The 20,480-nt window shown below is 45.1% G+C and overlaps 1 protein-coding gene and 1 long non-coding RNA gene across 2 annotated transcripts in view; one reads left to right on the plus strand and one right to left on the minus strand.

The window, feature by feature from the left end:
• On the minus strand, positions 1 to 19,450 carry CSRP3 (cysteine and glycine rich protein 3). The gene is made up of 6 exons (XM_019948134.3): positions 19,366 to 19,450; positions 10,222 to 10,361; positions 5,821 to 5,989; positions 3,966 to 4,098; positions 1,751 to 1,844; positions 1 to 145 (listed from the first exon to the last, which is right to left on the minus strand). The coding sequence occupies exons 2-6, from the start codon at positions 10,331 to 10,333 to the stop codon at positions 69 to 71; spliced, it is 585 nt and encodes a 194-aa protein (XP_019803693.2). The 5' UTR covers positions 10,334 to 10,361; positions 19,366 to 19,450; the 3' UTR covers positions 1 to 68.
• The window catches only part of LOC109552230 (uncharacterized), a 33,259-nt gene continuing 21,583 nt past the window's right edge, over positions 8,805 to 20,480 (plus strand). Inside the window, exons 1-2 of the long non-coding RNA XR_002179016.3 lie at positions 8,805 to 12,838; positions 13,404 to 13,594. This is a non-coding gene — a long non-coding RNA (uncharacterized lncRNA). The remainder of the gene's footprint in view (positions 12,839 to 13,403; positions 13,595 to 20,480) is intronic.

The raw sequence follows: 20,480 nt of genomic DNA on the forward strand, positions 1-20,480 counted from the left end.
TTTCCATCTGGGTAGGATACTTGGCAAGTGCTTTAGGCCGATGAGAGACCTGAGAAACGGTGCACTTTTCACTCTTTCTTTTCCACTTGATGTGTAAGGCCCCCAAACCCAATACCTGTAGGGCCAAAATTTTTGGCATAGCAAACTGTGAACGAGAGAGAAGAGGACAGGGGAGAGAAGGGGTTGGTCAGCACCATCATTTCAGTTCCCTCTGTCTGAGCACAGTCCTTTTACCTGGGAGAGGCATCCTTTTGACAAATGTGTTTGTAAGTTAACTTTCCAACACATTGAACTGTATTTATTTTAGATCTGCTAATAAAACGGTTTATACTTCTTTGCACTGCTCTAGGTGTGTTCAGAGACATTTTCTCATTTGAGTCAACATAATCTGGCTGCCGGCTGCCTGCCCAGCCTCATCGCCTCCTGCTTCTGCCTCCGCCTCTGCCTCCCTGCCTGCCCTTCAGATACACACAACTGCTTGCAGTTCCTGGAACGAGCCATGATGGCCTGGCCTTGGTGCCTTTGCACTCACTGCTCCTTGTTCCTGGAATGCCCCCTCCCAAACCCACGTTCACCCTTCAAGGCCCGGAGGAAGCTTCTCTTCTAAAAAGCTTTCCCGACACCCCCAGCCAATCACTTGCCCCTTTTTGCACCCTGCATTGTGTAGCATCCTCTACTAGAGCTTGTACCACTTGAGAATGCAATTACTTCTCTATAGGTTGATCTCCCTACTGGCTGTGGCAACATTTTAGAATTTTATAGCCTGTGAATGCTGAGAACCCTCTGTACCCTCTACTGCCAGAAGAAGGCAGCCCCTGTCAGATAGTGCATCAGTTTCCATCCTGTCTCATCCTGGGAGAAGCTGGGCCACCTACAGTCTTGATTAGTAGCGTCCTCCCCCTTGCCTCTCCTCAACTCTTAACACACACATTTGGGGATCCTGAGGCACCGTCATTGAGTGGAAGGGTGGGAGGACCCTGCTGAGAAACAGAAAAGGCCTAGGAGAGGCTCTGAGGGTGAGGACACATTGCCCTGGCCCTAAAGCATCCCTTCTTCTTCGTAGCATCAGGAAGGAGCTAAGCCTCTATTGCCTCTCTGCAAGACAAAGGGATGATGGAGGCAGTTAGGGGCAGAGCTGTTAGGACCAGAAGGGAAACCAGCTTGTCAGTTCGCTTTCTGTGATCACGAAGTGATGTGCAACGTCAGAAACAGAAATGTCAGAAAGGAAGGAGGGAGAGAGCAAGGGAGGGAAGGACGGGGGCTGGGAAAGAAGGAAGGGAGGGAGGGAGGAAGGAGATAGATGTGTCTTGATAAATTCAGGAGAGGCAGAACACAGTTCATCCGCGCACCCCGCAACGCTGTCACCCTTATCTGCCAGTCAAATGGACAGAGTGTTCAGGTTTTTGAAAGGAAATGTGATGTTTTTGTCCAGACCTAAGGCCTCTTCCAAGGCCAGTCAGGACACTGCTTCCTCCTTGTCCTCTCTCCCCCCAGGTCCTCAGGAACCACTGGGCATCTGTAAGTATCAGGTCCCCCCAGATGTCCCTATGGAGGGGACCAGAGCTGGGTCAGGCAGGAGGTTACTTTCCCTTAGGTGGCTTTGCTCCCCATCCTGTGAGCTCAAACCTGGCTCAGGCTGAGAAGCCATGCCTCCGGGCAGACACAAGCCTCTCGGCAGGAACACAACTTCCCCTGCCAAGAACCCTCCCTGGGAAAACATCTCAAGAGAGTCTTCTCTGGAACCACTCACCTTTGCAATAAAGTTCCCCATCTTTGTCAGTAACGTTCGTGGACTCTAGACTCTTCCCACAGATAGCACAGCGAAAACAGGTCTTGTGCCAAGGCTGCAGGGCACAGGAGAACAGGCAGGTGGATATTTAATAGGGCAGGCAGGGCATTTATTTCCGTGTTAAGTCCCCTGACCAGCAGCATGTAAAGGCATGCCCTTGTCTTAACAGTTCACCCACCTAATTGGCCCCCAGAATAATTATTCTGGCTACGGGCTTGGCCAGCGACTCTTAGGACCCCTAAAAACGAATAGATCATATGATTTCCATATGTATTCCTTCAGAACAGACTAAATAGAATAGGGCTTCCCATTTCTAGAAGATCCAAAATACTGAAGAGAGGGGAACTTGGACTTGAGGCAGTGGGTAACATATTGAATATAAAATGAAAAAAGAAAAAAGGTGAAGAAATGGGCAATCATCCAGGGAATTCAACTTCATTTTAACTCTTTGTGTATTTGTTTTTAATTGAAGTATAGTTGATATACAATGTTGTAGTAGTTTTGGGTGTACAGCAAAGTGATATATATATATATACTTTTCCAGATTCTTTTTCATTATAGGTTATTATAAGATACTGAATATAGTTCCCTGTGATATACAGTAGGTAGGTCCTTGATGTTTAACGTGTGTATACGTTAACCCCCAACTCCTAATTTATCCACCCCCCCACTTCCCTTTTGGTAACCATAAGTTTGTTTTCTATATCTGTGACTCTATTTCTGTTTTGTAAATAATTTCATTTGTATCATTTTTTTAGATTCCACTATAAGTGATATCATATGATATTTGTCTTTGTCTGACTTACTTAGTACGATCATCTCTAGGTCCGTCCATGTTGCTGTAAATGGCATTATTTCATTCTTTTTTATGGCTGAGTAATATTCCACTGTGTGTGTGAGTGTGTGTGTGTGTGTGTGTGTGTGTGTGTGTGTGTGTGTGTGTGGTATATATATCACACACATATATATAGCACACACACATTTATATACACCACATTCCTTTTTTAAATTTTTTTTGGCCACACTGTGTGGCATGTGGGATCTTAGTTCCTTGACCAGGGCTTAAACCTGCACCCCCTGCAGTGAAAGCATGGAGTCTTAACCACCGGACTACCAGGGAAGTCCCTATACACCACATTCTGTATCCATTCCTCTGTTGATGGACATTTAGGTTGCTTCCATGTCTTGGCTATTGTAAATAGTGCTGCTATGAACATTGGGGTGCATGTATCTTTTTGACTTAGAATTTTCATCTTTTCCAGACACATACTCAGGAATGGGATTGCTGGATCATATGGTAACTCTATTTTTAGTTTTTTAAGGAACCTCCATACTGTTCTCCATAGTGGCTGCACCAGTTTACGTTCCTACCAGCAGTGTAGGAGGGATCCATTTTCTCCACACCCTCTCCAGCGTTTATTATTTGTAGCCTTTTTGATACTCTTCCTGTATTTCTGATGGAAGAGAGTTGTGTGACTTGGATCATCCAGAAGACTGTCTGCTTTCTTATCTGCGTGTCTTCTAGGCACAGCCCGGGGTCCTCACCTGTATTTAAATGGCCTGTCCTGGGGTGGAGACTGCGCCTATATTTGGAGTCAGACACTCTCTGTGGGCTTCCTCCCCCTACTTAGTATAAACAGGATTTTTGTCTTTCTTCAGGCTCAGATCCTTTGGTGAACACCCTGGCTTCAGGCCTGAAACTGGAGCTTGTAGACAAGTGTGTGTTACTGTCTCAGACATCAGATGACTTTCCCTATTGCCAGGATATTTGTGAGCAAGGATGCTTCTCACTGCTGTGGGGTGTTTGCTGTGTGCATCAGTGTGATGCCAATATCAGGCTGAGTTATGCAGTGGTGACAGCTCCCAGGGCTGACACCTTTCTGGAAGGACTGTGGACACAGGATAGGGGAGCCTGTGTGCCTTTGTTTCTCCAGAGCTCCTAGCTGGGTGCCTCCCCCTAGTGGGTTAACGCTTATTGCATCGAATTCCATCCACCAGTTCCAGTTTCCTAGGGCACTGCAGGGTGACAGTCACAGCCCAGGAAAGTGGGTAAGGATGGGTGGCTCCTAAGTGGTTCCTGGGAGCTAAGGAGGGTCTGGCCTCCACCCGCCCTCAGTTCCTACTTTCTTCTCTCATTCCTCCCAGCATCCCATCTGACTCATATAGAAGTCCTTACCTTGCCACCTCCCATCACCTTCTCAGCAGCATAGACTGACTTTCTGCATCGAGGGCACTTCTCCGACTCTCCGAACTTCGAAGTGAACTTGGAAGGGTTGCTGGTGGTGGCAGAGCGTGCCGGCTTTGGGGACCTGGTGGAAATTGACAAATGAATGAAACCTATAGACTTCCCTTGGCAAACAGTACTAGCTGTGTGACTTTCAGCAAGTTACTTAACTTCTCTGTGCCTTAGATGCCTCATCTGGAAAGTGGGGATAGTCAAAGTACCTTCCTCACAGGTTGTTGAGAAGGTTAAATGAGGCCACATGAGTAAAGCACTTAGAACAGTGCCTCCCTGGCCTGTTGTAAGGGCTGAGGAATGTTAGCCAGAATTCACTTACCTCTTTCCTTTCTGTTGTAAAGCACTTCACAAGTGTTCCACATATGTTAGCTTGTATAATTACCCTTGTCTTGTTGTTATATTGCTGTGATTGTTCGTTTAGGGTTTTCTATACCATCTTGAAACCCACGGGTCTGCTTTCCAAAATGAGTAAAAATATTACAGGGCAAGATGGGATCTTGACAGTTGATACTAAGCAAACCATAGTCCAATGAGCTGATGCTTATCACAGTTCAAATTGTCACCCTGCATCCAAAGGTCCCCTGTCCTCTTGAGAGCAAAGTCTAAGAAAGAGGCACAATAATAACCCTGTGATTCCATATCTTTTGGCGTTTCCTTGTACGTTTATCGTTTGAGCCTCACCATAACCCTCTAAAGGAGGCAGGGCTAGCTGGAGGAGAGCATGGGCCAGAGGGGTAAGTGCCCAAGGTTAGCAGCTCATAACTGGTGGAGCTGGGATGAAACCCAGGTCTCCAGACTCTTCCTGGCTGTGCAGCACCACAGGAAAGTCCTAACGTAGAAGAGTGAGCTTTGGGTAATGTGAGACAGAGAATGCAGCTGGTATCATCTTTCTTTTTAAAATAGCATCTCCTGTTGGGCTTGAGTAGTGAGAAAAATTTATATGACTAATCACACATCCCTGCAGTTTTCCAGGCTCTACCATGGGCTACTCTCTTTGGAAGGGACCAGATGACTCTTCAGATGCTCTCACTATTCTCTGGGGGACACTGCCTCAGTTGGGCTGGGCCTTTCTGCCAGTCTCGCCACAGAGCTGAGCCCGGGTACCAGCTGGCCAGACAGCAGCTGCAGGCCAGTGACTGTCAGTGTATATATTCAGTTTCGGGCTGGAGGTCAGCATGATCATCAAGTAGAGCAGACTGGTAGATGGAGGTGGCACAGTGTGAAATCCTGGCTTCCCTAGGATAATGCTGGGGAAACCTCAACGTTGTACTGGCAACAGGCAGCACGGGAGACCTACAGAAAGTTATAATTGTCTACTTCTGAGGCACAGCCCATCCCCACAGAGCCACTCCCCACTGCGATGCAGACGTTAGTTATCTTACAACCCAAGGGAAGAAATCTTTCAGTGACAAGCACACAGAGGATGGCCATTGCGTCCCTGCCATATTTATGTGATTTACACAAAAAATGCTCAACGAGGAAGAAAAGAGACTCCATGCAGTTTTGCGAAGGTCAAACAATAGAACATCTGTACATTCTGGGTTTTCTCTTGACATGCAAACCAAGAGCCATGGTGTAAAAGTAATTGCCCTTTTGAAAGGCAGATAATTTAAAGAGAGTCTTCGGAGAGATGACACATTGTTAGAACTTGGTCAGACTGAGTATTCCTATTGTTGGCAAGTCAGCAATAGAGTCCATTCTCCCACTTCCAGAAAATGTTGCCATGGGAACAGAATGAACTGTCCTGATAGCTGGGGCTCTACGGGCTGGGAGAAGCGGGACAGTAACTCACTGTTGGAACTGGAGGCCCAGGTGTTCACCCGTGTCCGTGCTGAGGCAGCCGGCACCTTGTCCATACCCGATCCCCTTGGGGCCGTACTTGCGCCCGTAGCAGACCTTACAGTAGATCTCAGACTCGTGAGCTGCCACTGTGGTGCTGTCCAGAGCCTTCCTGCAGGCCACTGTTGAGGAAAGGATGGTCAGGGGGTTAGCACTGAGATTCCTCCCCGCCTTCCCTGCACCCCCAATACCCTGACTGGGGCCAAGGGACTCAGCACAAGGGCTGCCCCCACCAGCCAAGAACACAACTTTGATTCCTGACCAGAGCATCTGTCCTGAGTCGTAGATTCCAAGGCAGTCCTGTTTCACAGATGAGGAAATTGGAGCACAGAGAAGGGAAGTAATGTTTTCAGTGGTACCCAGCTAGAAAGAGGTGGAGGCCAGGACTGGAACCTGGTGTGTGGTCTTGGACCAGCTAAGAATATTGTCCCTGAATGGGGACAACATGCACTCCTGAGTGTCTCACCACAAATGACATCGGGAAGTGTGAGTGTATTTGTGTGTGGGTGAGTAGGGGGTGAGGGGCTGAGGCAGGGGAGGAACTTATTTTTTTCTTAATCATATCAGAATCAGCATTGAGCAGTTTCTCTACTTAAAATGGATTTTGAAAAGCACTTTGATATTCAAGGAGGCAATTACGGCTGAGACTTCTTTTGATCCACTTCTGGAAGCAGGGGAGGCAATGAAGACCTGCTGTTAGGCTTATATTGGCTCAAGCCCCTTGGTTACTGTATATCACCTAATGTAAAGTATCCCCCATACTTTACCCTAGTATAGTTATTATACACATGTTGTGTATATACATTATACATAGTATGTAAGACAATCCCCTATTTTTCCAAAGAGAAGATTAATAGAAAATCTTCTATTAATTAGACTTTTCTATTAATAGAAAAATTTTTGCCAACTTGAATAAATAAACGTTTAAGGATATAAATGAAAGTGTCAAATATCTGCTTGTAACGTTTAATTTAATAATATAGATCAACAATATATGGATTTGGAGATGTTACTTTTTTCTAATCTGACACAAATTCGGGAAACAATTGTATCCAAATTATTCCTCTGCATCTTCAACATCAGCATCTCCCTTCTCCACAGTGTCTTTCTGAGGCAGCTGACTCAGCTCTCCAGAGCAGCTCATCCCTACTTCTGTCTGTGTCTTTTAGAGGCAGCCCTGTTTACCTGAGAAGGAGGCTGTCACCTGGAAATTGTATCTCAGCAAGAAGTACCTATTAGCAATAATATTAGGGCAGCATTAAAAAGTATGTAGGATCTCCACAGCCTAATACCTTGCTATATCGCTTTGTAATGATGATCCTTAAAGATTGCTTTGGGTGCTACTTAGTGCTTGTAACAGTGAGGTCATATATCCACAGGAATAATAATATATGGACATTCAATTTAGTTGCCTCCTTTTTAAAAAAACAGTCCCATCAAGTGACCTCTATAAGCCATCCAGCTTTGAATGAGGTTGTTTCAGGCTAATATGCCTTTCTCAAGTGGTTATTTTTTTTTTTTAAGTGTTATTGAATACAAGAGTGGGAGAAGAAGATAAGGTTGTAGATGAGGTAGGATTGGCCAGAGGTTGATGGTTATGTGGCTGGGGAAACAGGCATATGGGAGTTCATTAAATAATTAGGTCAATATTGTTTGTAAGAATTTCTATTAAAAAACAGTTTAAATAAATGGAGTAATTGAGAGACTGTCCTGTAGCATGAGAGACTTTATAAGACTCTGAAGCCAAGGCAAACCCTTTTTATGAGGAATAATTTTGGGGGGAATTTGCCTTATATTTGAGCATGTAAGGTATATACCTGTCTCTGCCCTTCCTGTAGCTGTCAGTTACTAATCTCCAGAACAACTTGGTTTTCTTTGTTTTTTTTTTCAGAACAACTTGTTGACTATTCATTTATGTTCTATACTCTGAGTTCTTTGAGGGCAAAACAGTTTTAATATCCCCAGAATGTAACACAGAGCCTAGCCCAGAGTTAGTCCTCCGTAAACATTTGTTGAGTGAATGAATGAATGAATGAATGCATGCATGCCTGTGTGAATGAAGATCAGTGACTTGTCCGCGATTATACAGTGGTAAATTGCAGAGCCATGACTGGCCTCAGGTCCTTTGACTCCTACTCCAGTGCTCATTCCCATCATTCCAGGACTGCCTATACCTTGTCTTGTCCTGGCCAATTCTATAGCCACTCCCTGGCTTCTGACTAACTTTCACACACACAGGCATAGCAGAGCTGTGCTGTGTAATACCATAGCCACTCACCCGTCACATGATGTTATAATGTGTATATTGGTGACATGTTGAAATTACAATTTTTTGATATATTGGGTTAAATGTTTTAAAATTAATTTCACCTGTTCCTTTTCACATTTTAAAAAATAAGTTTACTAGAAAATTTAAGTTTCCATATGTGGTTTGCATTATATATCTTTTGGACAGCACTGGTAGGGGGGTTAAGATTTATATAGAAGTTTGGAGAACACTGGCCAGGAGACAAACTAAGGTAGACTCTGCCTCTCTGAACTCTATTTCCAGCAACTACAGGTTGACCTGTGGACAGACCACTGTTGTGACGATACTACAGAAAATCACGCTCCTCTCCAGGATCCTTCTGTCCACCACTGCAGAAACCTGTACTGCTCAGACCCCCATCCCACCCACAGGTTCTAAGGAGAATATCCAGGGGTTGAAAGGGATGCAGCAGCAAATGCTCACATCGTTCTTCCATGGCTCCGTTAAACAGGGCATCCTCCTGCTGCCTGGGAAAACAAGACACCCCTCGCCATGGAAAGCATCCCCACCGTTGCCTGTACCCACTCAGACATCCAAGTTGATGAAAGGAGAATAAAGGCCTAGAAAACTGGATCTCAGATGAAGAAACCCAGCTTTCTTCTTACAACAACTTGTGTGGCAGGTATAACCATCTCTATTTTATAAATGGGGAAATTGAGGCTCACAATGGTGACTTACCCAAGGTCACACAGTTAAAGTGCATGGTAGAGCCCATGCTCAAACCCTAGTCATTTTCACTCCAACTCCAGTGTTCTTTCCAATATTCCTTTCCCCTACTCTTTTTAAAGAACACTAGCTATATTTGGACAAGAGCCAGAGGGTTATGGAATGAACTCTCTTGAGCAATGACTCTGGATCATTGTGATGATAGTGGTGAACCTGATGAATGTGTATGATGGCTTAAAAAGAATTACGCATCATTAAAACCTAAAGCATTAGTAAATCCACACACCCAATCACTCACAGCAGTTTCCCCCTATTGCTTGGTGACAGTTATGTTTGTTGTGGGAGGTAAGGGATAATGGAAACTCCTGCAGCAGAGAAAGTGCTACTATTTCTGGAGGATGAAGTGTCTCCATGCCCTAACAGATGGAGCCCAACCCTTGAAGTTCTGTTTGAAACAGCTTGAGGCAACGTGATGCCTTGCGGCTGCTGGGCTGAGACATTGGGGCGGATGGGTCACGAAGGGTTGGGGAGCGCGCGTCTGCGAAATGTCCAGTAAAGCTAACCCTTAAGCCAGACCTACTGGAGGGGAGCAAAGAAGGCAAGTGGCCAAGACAGAACTGCTCTCCTAAAATAGGATTAAGCTGCTAGGAAACTCTAGAATGCAGTCGTGTTGAAGAGACTGGACTGGGAATCTGAAGGTACAGACTCTGCTCCTGGCTCTGCTGCAGATGCCAGTGACCCAGGCTTAGAGACGAGAAATGACTTGTCCAAAGTCACATGAGTTGGGTAGAGCCTGACTCCCAGGTGGACCACGGGGTTTTAAATGCCCCCCTAGTTTTGACATTTGTGAAACTGTGTCCAGCAGGGGACGGTAAAGATTCCCCTTGTCAAGTTGATGGTGCCCCAAACGCTTCCCTTTCCGACGCTTCCAGAATTGTCATCTGTTGCCCCCCAGCCTGACACAGGTTCTTTCTTAGGAAAGACCAGTTGCAGCTGGCTTCGGTGACCGCTGGCCTGTGGGGACAGCACATCAAGCCAAGTCCATCCTGGCTGCAGATAAGTGATGGCTTTCTTACTCTGTCAAGTCACACTTTGTAAATGTCGCCACTGGGTCAAGTTTTCACCACTGGGAGCTTGTTCTGACTTTGAGCTTCAGGGAAACGGCCTCTGAGCTGGACAAGTGGTTGGAGAGGGGGTGCTCAGGAGAGCACCATCCCTTCTGTAGGTGGGGCCCCAAAGTGATATTCCTAACAAGTTCCCAGGGGATGCTGATGTTGCTGGTCCCCAGACCATACTCTGAGAACTACTGATACACAGTATCTGTGACTAAGTGTGAACTTCGAAGTGCTGAGGGGCCGTCATGGCGTTCACCCAACTCACTGCAGTGGAAACAGGTCTTGTGGAAACTCCTTCCGTTGCACTGGATTTCTTCCGCATGGTAGACGGTCTTTCCGCAGGCTCCGCATTTCGCTCCTCCGCCCCAGTTTGGCATCTTGAAGACTCTCTGGTCAAGGTCAAGTCTAACAGGACATAAAGCAAATGCCCTAAATTTAGGCAACCTCCAGAGTGAGCCAATCCCAATCGACATATACACACTAATATATATAAAATAGGTAACTAATAAGGACCTACTGTATAGCACAGGGAACTGTACTCAGTACGCTGTAATGGCCTATATGGGAAAAGAATCTAAAAAAGAGTGGATATATGTATATGTATAACTGATTCACTTTGCTGTACAGCAGAAAGTAACACAAAACTGTAAATCAACTATACTCCAATAAAAATTTAAAAAAAAAAGAGTGACCCAATCCCTAGTAGTGCTGTGGTCTGAAGGCCAGGATCCAGCCCCAGTTTGTTGGTGGTTCATTCATTCCTTCAGCAAATGGTTATTGTGTGTAAGTCACTGGATAAGCTCAGACACTCAGAGCAAGCTCTGAGCAAGTCACTTTACCACTTGGGGACTCAGTTTCCTCTTTTGTTAAATTTCAATAGCCCCTGCTCCCGTGTACCTCACAGGGTCCTTAGAAGGAATGGATAAGCTAGTTTTGTGTATCTGAAATTGTATGCAAATATTCAGTATTGTTATTTTCTTCCACTTAGGGTTTTAAAAATTATTCCATCAGAAGTGGGAGTAACCTATGAAGATGGTATTCTTATCTAGCTCAGCGCTTCTTGAGTCACCTTGGGTCTTGTTAAGATGCAGATTCTGGTTTGGTAGATCGGGGGAGAGGCAGGAAATTCTGCACTTCTAAGACTCCAGGCAGGGCTGTTGCTGCTAGGAGGGCACCACCCTTCGGTTAGCAAAGCCTTGGCTCATCTTGCTGATAAAAATACATAATATATAAAAACTCTATTCAGATTTATTTCATCTATCCATTCATTCCTTTTTAAGAAATATCATTGCCCAGGCAATGAGCTATGTTGGCACTGCACTAGATCAGTGGTTTGGAAGCCTCCTCCTGCTTTCGGGGCTACCAGCAACTTGCCATGTGCATCGAGATGAACTTCAGAGCTTCTGTTTACCTCTGTTTTCCCACCTATGATATGAAGAGGGTCATTCTTTTCCTGTTGCTTCACAGTGGAGTTCAGAGGATGTACAGGAAGGTACTCGTCAGAGCTCACAGGGACAGGTGATGCTCCTGCAGGCCCTTGCACACCCTTCAAGCACCCTCTGCTACCAGAAGCTGCTGATAGCCAGCCCCAGGCCATCCTTGTCTCCCGACTAGAGAATTATGTTTGAGAGATACTAGGCAAGGAGGGACATCAAGAAACTTTTTTCTCTTTCCTCTGTGTCTGTCTGTAAGTATGAAGCCAGTTTTCAGTTTCCCCAGAGCGGAACTAAAATAAGTCATCAGTACTCAGTGAAATCTGAAATCCTGCCAGTCCCAGGGGGGCTGAATTTTCTCTGAGATCCTTTGGTTTCTAAGAAGCCTGGTGTTCATCTTGTCATTGACACCAAGCACTATCAGACAATTCCAAGTGGCTGCCTCTGACCTTCTCTTTCCCTTCTGGGAAGCTAGTCACCTTCTTATAATAGTTGGCAATTAACACTAAGCCTCCTGGGTCACCTGGTCTGGATTGTGTCTCCCAGCCTCGTAAGAAAGACAGGTTTTGCTGAGAAACAGAAGGTAAATAGCAAACAGACCATGGAAACCGATACTAGGACCAAAGGGAAACGCTCCACCTAAATGTCCTGCAAGGAGATTTTCCTGCTTCCAAAAGCAGGTTAGGTTAGCCAGGAACATCCTACCCTTCTCAGAGAAGCAGGTTCTTCTTTTTATTCAGTAAAATCTTAGGAAATAAGTTTTTTAAAAGGAAACATTTAGTGCTACTATTTCTATAGTTCAGATTGCTTAGTTTAATGGGAAGCGTAATGGATTTTGAATTGAAAGGCTTGGGATCAAGTCTGCATTCATTTACTCATTTATTCATTTAATCACCATGCATTTACTACCTACCTATCATGTGTCAGACACTGCACTAATTACTCGGTGAGGAATGAAGGAGAGGAAAGCTTATAAAAATGGGTAATTTGTGTCCTGTCCCCTAGCCTTGAGAAGCCTACATTCTAGTGAGAAAGATAGGCAGGAACCAGAATACTCTGTACCAGAAAAGAGGCTTATGAGAAGTGCTATGCAAACTCAAAGGAGGGCATGGCTACCGACATTTAGATTGGGGAGGAAAGCAGTGAGTTGTTGGAGGATCACAGAAAACATCACATCTAAATGGGGTTTTGAAGGGTGAATAAGAGTTCACCAGATAGAGAAAAGGGAAAAGGATATGTCAGGCAGAGAAAAGAGCACACAGAAAGGCATGGAGAACTTAATACGTCCTAAAAGAGCCCAAATTGTTTATTTTTTACTTTCAGGGGCAGAATAGATTTTCAAGATTGCCATCTCATGTACAAACAAGATGAGGCATAAAAAGTGACATTTGGGGGTAATTTTTTACCCAACTTCTTTTTCCAAGATCCACCCTTCTCTGACTAAAGATGGTATGTTTTTTTGGAAAAGGGTAGAATCATAATTTTCTTTGTGTTCATTTTGGTCCTGAGTTTCAACATAATATAAAATAGAGGAGAAATGCAGTATATATCCAGGAATGTGACAGTGACACTTGTGAAATTAATGATGTGAAAATTTTCAATGAAAACAACCCCAGGTCAAATTTCTCATTTCAAATCTTCAATGGAGATTTCATTGGCATGTCCTGCAAGTTAATGGGAAAGAGATATGCTTCTTAGGGGCGTGTGTGTGTGTGTGTGTGTATGTCTGTGTGTGTGTGTTTGTGTGTGTGTGTGTGTATTCAGCAATTGTCCACACATGATACTTTCCAAAGTGCATATAAGATTACAGATAATAGCTTTTTCACAAGGTAATGGAGCCTGGCACAGGTTGTTATTAAGTGACCATAAATATCTGACGTACATTTATCAGGACTTGAAACTCAAAATAGAAATCCATAAGCATTCAATTAAACAGGTGCTCAGTTGCACTTCTAAAGATGGAAATGTAGCTATGGGGGCCTAACACAGACGACGTCTCTGATTTCTTCTTCAGATGCTCAAAGGCCAAAAGGCAGCGTGTGTTGTAAAGCATCCTGAATTGGAAGACACAGGTTCTAATCTTGACCCTGCAGCCTTAACATGGGTCAAAAATGATGATTATGTCCTGCACTTTCCTCACAGGATCACTGTGAAGGTCATGGAAAGATGATGGAATTCAAAGCAGCACTGAGAAGCTGTTCAAAGGTAAGACAGTGCTCTTCACTTTATTTCAGTTTACTCAAATAGCACCGATCTGCTAATTAAGTCACTATGATTTGAAAGCACACGTAGGTCCTGGCTTACATATCTAACCTTCTCAGCCTCCTGCATTGCTTTGGAATTCCTGTGTCTCAACACTCCCCTAGCCAGGCCTGGAATGCGAGTTTACGCAGGCAAGATACCAAGGGGTGGGCCATTTGTTTATCAGCGTTGCCTGACACAGGCAAGGGTCATTGAAGGTGGGACACCAAATATAGGCTTGCCCGTCACTCAGCCCCATTTGTCACCTGGATCACAGTCTCCATCACATCACCTGGCACTACTCCCTGGGCCAGTCCCAGAGATGGCTGTGTTGTCACAAAGTCGTGTGTCAGGACTGAAAGGGGGGACAGTCGAATTTAGGAGGATGAAACGGAATGCAGGACCCTGTGATGTCAACTAGGGAGAGGGTGGACTCCAGACTTTTAGATACCAGATCCCAGTGTGAGACTTACCTGGGTGGATGTCGTAACGAGTAGTGCTGTGGAAGAGATTATACTGGGAATGTGCTAGAGTAGGGGCTGGAGAAGGCTGTAAACCAGATGCAGAAGGCCAGAGTTCTAGTTCTGTCTTGCCTCTTCAAAGCTGTGTGATCTGAGAAAACCATGCAGGCTCTCTGAACTTCAATATCCTCTCTATAAAACAGGCATACTAGTCCCATCTATTTCACTATTGCTGGGAGGACGGTAGCTGTTCGTGTGAGTAAAATCACTTTGTAAACCGCAGAATGTTATAAAATGTAAGAGCTAATGAGTTCTGCCACAACTCTAAGTTGTCACGTATCAGTCTGAATTTTTAAAAGTATAACTGTACTGTGTAACTTGGGCACATTCTTCCTAATCCAACATTCTGTTTTTCTTTTTTTAAACTACCAACTGTGGAGCTGAAAGGTGATACCTTAGGGCAAAAGTGGGTGGTGTAGATAAAATGGGTGCTCAGTGATTCTGTTCTTTCTTTGTTAGGGGTCCATTAAAGAACCAGGGAGGGAACCTTAGGCTATGGCTTTGAGCAGAGACCTCCAGCGACAATGCTGTTTTCATCTCAGTGTTGGTTTATTTGGTTGTCCTATTAGGTGCCTGCTTCCACGTAGTGAGTTAAATTGTCTACACTGACTGAGGCAAAGATTTTGGATCATAGAAACACATATCTGGAATCTAAGTGATAATCACAATTATTACTAATATAATAATATCGTTATTAAAGCCATGGCGTCTGATGCCCAGCCTTTGGGCCAGGCCCTGTGGTAAATCTCATTTAAGCTTCACAACAACCCTTCAAGGTAGGTGCTTTAACATTCACTTTAGAGATGGAGACGTGGAATCTCAGGGAAATTACGTTGCCCAAGGTCACGTGACTAGTGTGTGTCACATGGCTAGGTTGGAATTTAGGTCGCTCTGACTCCAAAGCTGTGTTCTTATGTTAACATTAGCTTCTGTTTATTGTTTACTGTGTATCAGTTGCTATAGATATACTATCCTTAAATACAACAGCGCTGCGTAGCAAATTTTGTTATCCCCATTTTGCAGATGAGAAAAATGAGGATCAGAGGGCTTAAGTGACTTGTCTGAGGTCCTACCACCAGTAAGTGGCAGAACCACAATTCAAACCCCAGTTTAAGCTGGTTCTGTGTCCCGTGTTCCTGCTTACAGCACGCTCGAGAGGGGACAAGGGTCAGCACCTCCATTAACCAACCTTCCCAGCTGATGGGAATTGGGATCTGATTGACCCATTGTCTCTCCATGGGACAGAGAGAATACTCATGGGTGGGAGTAAAAGAGGGAGGCGGAATTCAGTTCAGTAAAATAAAAGACTTTCTCAGAGTCAGTGCTCTTCACACATGGAAGGGGCTCCTTTGGGGCTGGAGAGTTCTTTCTCACTATTGATTTAGCCTGGCAGGGGATGGGTGTCCAAGTGGCTGTAATGTAGTGAAGCCCCCTTCAAGGGTCCTTCGAGCCCTGAGACAGGTTTAGGGATCTGATCACTGACTAGAGCCTCACCTTGCAGAAAAGCTGCCCAGTAGTGTCTCCTCTCAAACACTGACTCTTCTCTAGTCTCTTAATCCAGGTAGAACAGATGATGTGGGGAAAGAAGGGCTTTGGAAAGAACCAAGCCAGGTTTCAAAAAACACTATCTGGGGCTTCCCTGGTGGCGCAGTGGTTGAGAGTCTGCCTACCGATGCAGGGGACACGGGTTCGTGCCCCGGTCCGGGAGGATCCCACATGCCGCGGAGCGGGTGGGCCCGTGAGCCATGGCCGCTGAACCTGCACATCTGGAGGCTGTGCTCCGCAACGGGAGAGGCCACAGCAGTGAGAGGCCCGCATACCGCAAAACAAAAACAAAAACAAAAAACACTATCTGTTCAACCACGGGCAAATTACTTAAAATCTTTGAGCCCATGTCATCATGCACATAAAGAGAGAATGAGAAGACTTGCCTTAGAAGGTTGTTTTCAGTTAAATGAGATAATAATAATAGCTAACATATTACACATCAATGCTTATACGTAGCAGGTGTTTAATAATTTTAGTTGCTTTCATTATTACTGTTATTATTTTATCTCCAAAATGGTTTTAAAATCCATTTTCTTAAAACAAGTAAATCTTTCCAACTCCTTCTCCATGGCCCTTCTCTTCAGACTGTGAACCAACTCTGTGTCTCAGCCTTGAGAGTGTGCTGTACCCAAGAACAGATGCAGCCAGGCCAGGGAAAGAGTCAGCCTGCTTGGGGGGATCGGGGTGCCTGGCACCAGGGACGGCACATCAGGCAGGGTCCTGAGCCTGTGCCCCGGGACACCCGCTTCCTCACTTTGGCAGCTCTGGTGCCTACCACCAGCTGACCTCTCTGGTGCTCTGGACTTTGAAGGGAAGCAGTGAACCCAAACAGAGTCACTGTGGCCCAGGGAGACCATGGCCTTCAGCTCCCCGGTGTAGGACATTCAAGGTCAGCGGCTTCCTCCTAAGCTTCTGAACAGATATATGAAGTCCCCCTTCCAGAGGCCCTTTCACAAAGCCTGGGGAGATAGGTTGCTTAATCCCAGCACAGAAATAAACCCAGCTCTCATCCCTTTAAAATTCAGAGTAGACACACCTGCCCCTTAAACTAAGGCTGTAATGCACAGGTCATATTATATCTTTCCTGAAATTATCTCTGAGGTGTGGCTGACTTTTACTCTCAGAAACTCACTTTGTTCCATCCTGGCCTTTATAATTTGTTTTTAAGACCACGTTGCACCCTGGTTTACATCCTGGCTCTGCCACTTCCTAGCCGTGTGATCCTGAGTAATTACTTTGCTTCTTTGAACTTTCGTTACTTCCTCTGAAGAATGACTTCTTGCAGGACTTTTGGTGACAGTTAAATAGGCTAATTTTGTTCTGAGCTTGCACAGGGCAGTAAACGACCAACAAATCACGATCTACGCTTTCCCATGATGAGGTCTGTGATGAGGCTCCAAAGCTTCCATCTTCCTTGGTCCCAGTAATAAGACAATTATTGTCTCTTCTCCTGAATTCCTTCATTGTGATGAATAACTGAAGTTTTTCGCATTTGAAGGCATCACATTTCTCTTTGGCCATGAAGGCCAACTCTGGATATAGTATTCCCAGACATCTGAGTGGCACAGTTATGACTGGAAGTTTGCCTGCCTCAGGAGTTATATTCCCTGTGTATTATATTCCTTGTCTGTGTCCTTCCTCTTGTAAAACAAATTAATCATCTTCTAACTCCTGGTCAGCTTGTTATTTGCTCTGACCTCTGGACTTTTATCATCACATTTGCACTTAGCAGGAAATCCTCCTGCAGCCCATCAGGTTTGGCCCTGTGCCTTTTCTCCAAGGCCTTGAATATTTGTACAGTTTTATTAGACTTACAAAGTACTTTCTTATACTTTATCCCATTTGATTCTAACAAATCCCTTTGGGATAGGTGGCCTTACTTTAATTTTACTGCTCAGAAATGGAAACTCAGAGCAGTGATGCTCAGAGCTAGAATTTGAACTGCCTCTATGACTGATGCTCTTTGCTTTCTCCTATTTCCTTCTTCAAGTTCCCAGGATTTCTGAATTTGTATTCTACTGAGAGTCTGTCTCCACTTCTTCCAAGAAGTCCATGGCAATTTGCCTGTTGAAGGACCCTGTTCGCTCTTTCCTTCTCTCTCCCTCCGCCCCCTGGCCTGCCCCCTCCATCTCGAATGGGCGGCTTGTGCAGGGGCTGCAGAGCACCTGTCTGCCCGCTGAGAGGGCGCTGAGCCTGAGGGTCGGCTGTACACTCTGCCAACAGCCAGGGCTCATTTTATTTTTTTATGTTTTTTGACCGTGCCATTTGGGAGGGATCTTAGTTCCCCGACCAGGGATTGAACCCACGCTCCCTGCAGTGGAAGCGCAGCATCTGAACCACTGGACTCACAGGGAAGTCCCCTGGGCTCATTTTAATGACTGAGTTGTTCAGAATGGAACCAAAGCCAAGCCAGAAGAATCCTGGACATTTTCTGGATCAGAAAGCAGTTTTACATAAATTGTAATGAATTAGATGTACCCAGCATTGAGATTCAGTCCCAAAAGTCAACACGAGGACACAGGCTCTTCCCTATTTTGTTGTCCTGTCCATGTTGATGCCCAGCCTTCCCTGCATTAGTGATGCCTCTACTTCACACCAGTTCCGACACATGAGATGGGCAGTACAAGCTCATTGAATTGCATTGAGTTGTACTGCAGAGAGACACGATTCCTCAGACCTGTTCCCCAACCCCTCCTTCTTGGGGAGTCACTTCCCCAGCTCAGTGAAGGGAACAGAAATTAGAGGCAGTGGCTTTGATCTGAAGGCAGCAGCTCCACTCAGACTATTGTTTAAAACCACTTCTTATTATCAGTCACACTCATGCCTGTCATTCACTGGGATGTAAAAAAAAAAAAAAAAAAAAAAAGTCCTTTACTGAAACCTAGAGGAAACACTGGAAATCACCCCTCAGCCCCAGCTTGGAATTATCTTCCCGGTAAACAGAGCTTTTAATGGGTTTTCAATACAGCAATGTCTGTTTTGGGTCTTGCTTTGATTAGTTTCAAATTATTAAAAGCAAGCCAGTTGCTGAACATCCTTGGGATATAAAATCAATTTTAAATCAACAACTCCATTGAGTATTACCTATGTGAGAGACAGGGTAAGGTGAAATATAGACATGAGTCATTCACCCACACCTTTCAAAAGAACAAATCCTTGTATTTTGCGCATTGGAAAGCTGGCTTCTGCTGTATCGTATCTATTGCAACCACTTTGTAACTGTGCAGTGCTTTACAGTTTAGAAAACTGTCACCACGTCCACATGCATCATTGCAGAGGAGACCAAGACCCTGAGGGCAGGAACTTTCTCAAAGTCACGCATCCTTTCATTTACGTGGTCCTAGGACTAGAATGCAGGTCTTTTGACTAAGACGATAAGAAACATTATTCCATGAATAATGGAAATAGTTTTAGACCGAAAATAATCCCTTACTCATTCTCTGTGGATTTTCCTTGAGCCCCCAAATGCTAATCACCCTTTTAGGAATGTTCTAGACAACTAGGTCCACCCAGAATCAAGCATAACTTGAGCCTCCTCACACAGAACCAGAGTGGATGCTGGTACTTGGGACGTGAAACACACCCTTGCTCTACGGGACCCTTCCGAGTCCCAGCTGGCCACCAGGCCAGCCCACCCCCAGCCCTGATGCCCTTCGCTCCACTCACCTGCCTGTGCGGTCTCTGTCGGCTCAACTGCCTAAGGGGGCTCACGTCCTCTTTAAATATATGGGGGCTGTCACCAGCCTTGGCCTGCGGAGGGGAGGGGAGGGAGGCCGAGGGGAGAGGGTGAATGAGACATGAGTAACACAACTGCTATCAGAGGCTGGAAATAGCCGGTGACCAAAGCCCTGAGTGTCGTCCCGCCCACACCAGCTGCGAGGCCCTTGGAGAACAGTATCTCTTGGGTTCTGTTTTAATTGCCAATCGCCTATGGCGCCAAGGGATCAATTCGTGGAGTGTGCGTTTCTGATCAAGTGGTGGGAAAAGGAACAAGAGCAAAGAAAGGTTTTACACCTAAAATCATTTTTCCTGGCTCCTACCCCCCTAACCTTCCTGGAAGTCAATGCAAGGTACCTGCATATGAATCATGAACCATATCTGGGAGCCCTTTGTAACTCTGAGACGCAGGTCACTGTGCTCGTGAAGAAAACTCAGAGCTAAAAATAGGAGTCATGGTTGTCTGAAATGATAGTTAGATAATCTCTTCAAAGGAGCTTGGGAAAAAAAGGTCAGTTAATCATTAGGGTCCTGTCACTTCATGGCCCGCTATCCTATGAAGAAAACCTTTCTTTCCAAAGGTTTGAGTTACTTTGTTATCTTTTTCTGCTTAAGAATTTAACACGGCTGTGCATCCTGTTTACAAGTCTTGACACGTCTCTCTGAACCCACCTTGTTTTTGGAGGTCTCATTTCTCTTTGCCTGAAATGCGCATATATTTTGATCAAGCATCAAGGACTCATATAAATTATAAAATTTGATAGCTGGCAAGAAGTTCAGAGATTTACTAGACCAATTCTTCATGTTATGGCTGAGGAAACTGAGGTACATAACTTGCTAAAGGCCAAACAATGAGTCTTGGTAGGTCCCAGATGAAAATCCAGGTTATCTGTCTCTTAGGGGAAGGCAGTTTCCACTAGTTTTGACCTAGCTGTTGAGGTTAGGTGTAGGTAATACCCAACCGAGGGGGATATGAAATCCAGCCCTTCCAATCAGCCATATTAGCCTGTTCATTACATAACCACAAAGCAGTTGGTTGAGTGATGGAAATAACTGTAAAGAAG

Source organism: Tursiops truncatus, chromosome 8 (assembly GCF_011762595.2).
Source record: "Tursiops truncatus isolate mTurTru1 chromosome 8, mTurTru1.mat.Y, whole genome shotgun sequence".
NCBI lineage: Eukaryota > Metazoa > Chordata > Mammalia > Artiodactyla > Delphinidae > Tursiops > Tursiops truncatus.

What these genes read in the sequence shown, in the direction of transcription:
- CSRP3 (XM_019948134.3), bottom strand. Translation starts at nt 10,333, where the DNA reads ATGCCAAACTGGGGCGGAGGAGCGAAATGCGGAGCCTGCGGAAAGACC. An exon ending in CAAGACCTGTTTCCACTGCA is followed by an intron (nt 5,990 to 10,221) that starts GTGAGTTGGGTG and finishes TTTCCTCAACAG; the next exon opens with TGGCCTGCAGGAAGGCTCTG. An exon ending in TGGGGAACTTTATTGCAAAG is followed by an intron (nt 146 to 1,750) that starts GTGAGTGGTTCC and finishes TCTCGTTCACAG; the next exon opens with TTTGCTATGCCAAAAATTTT.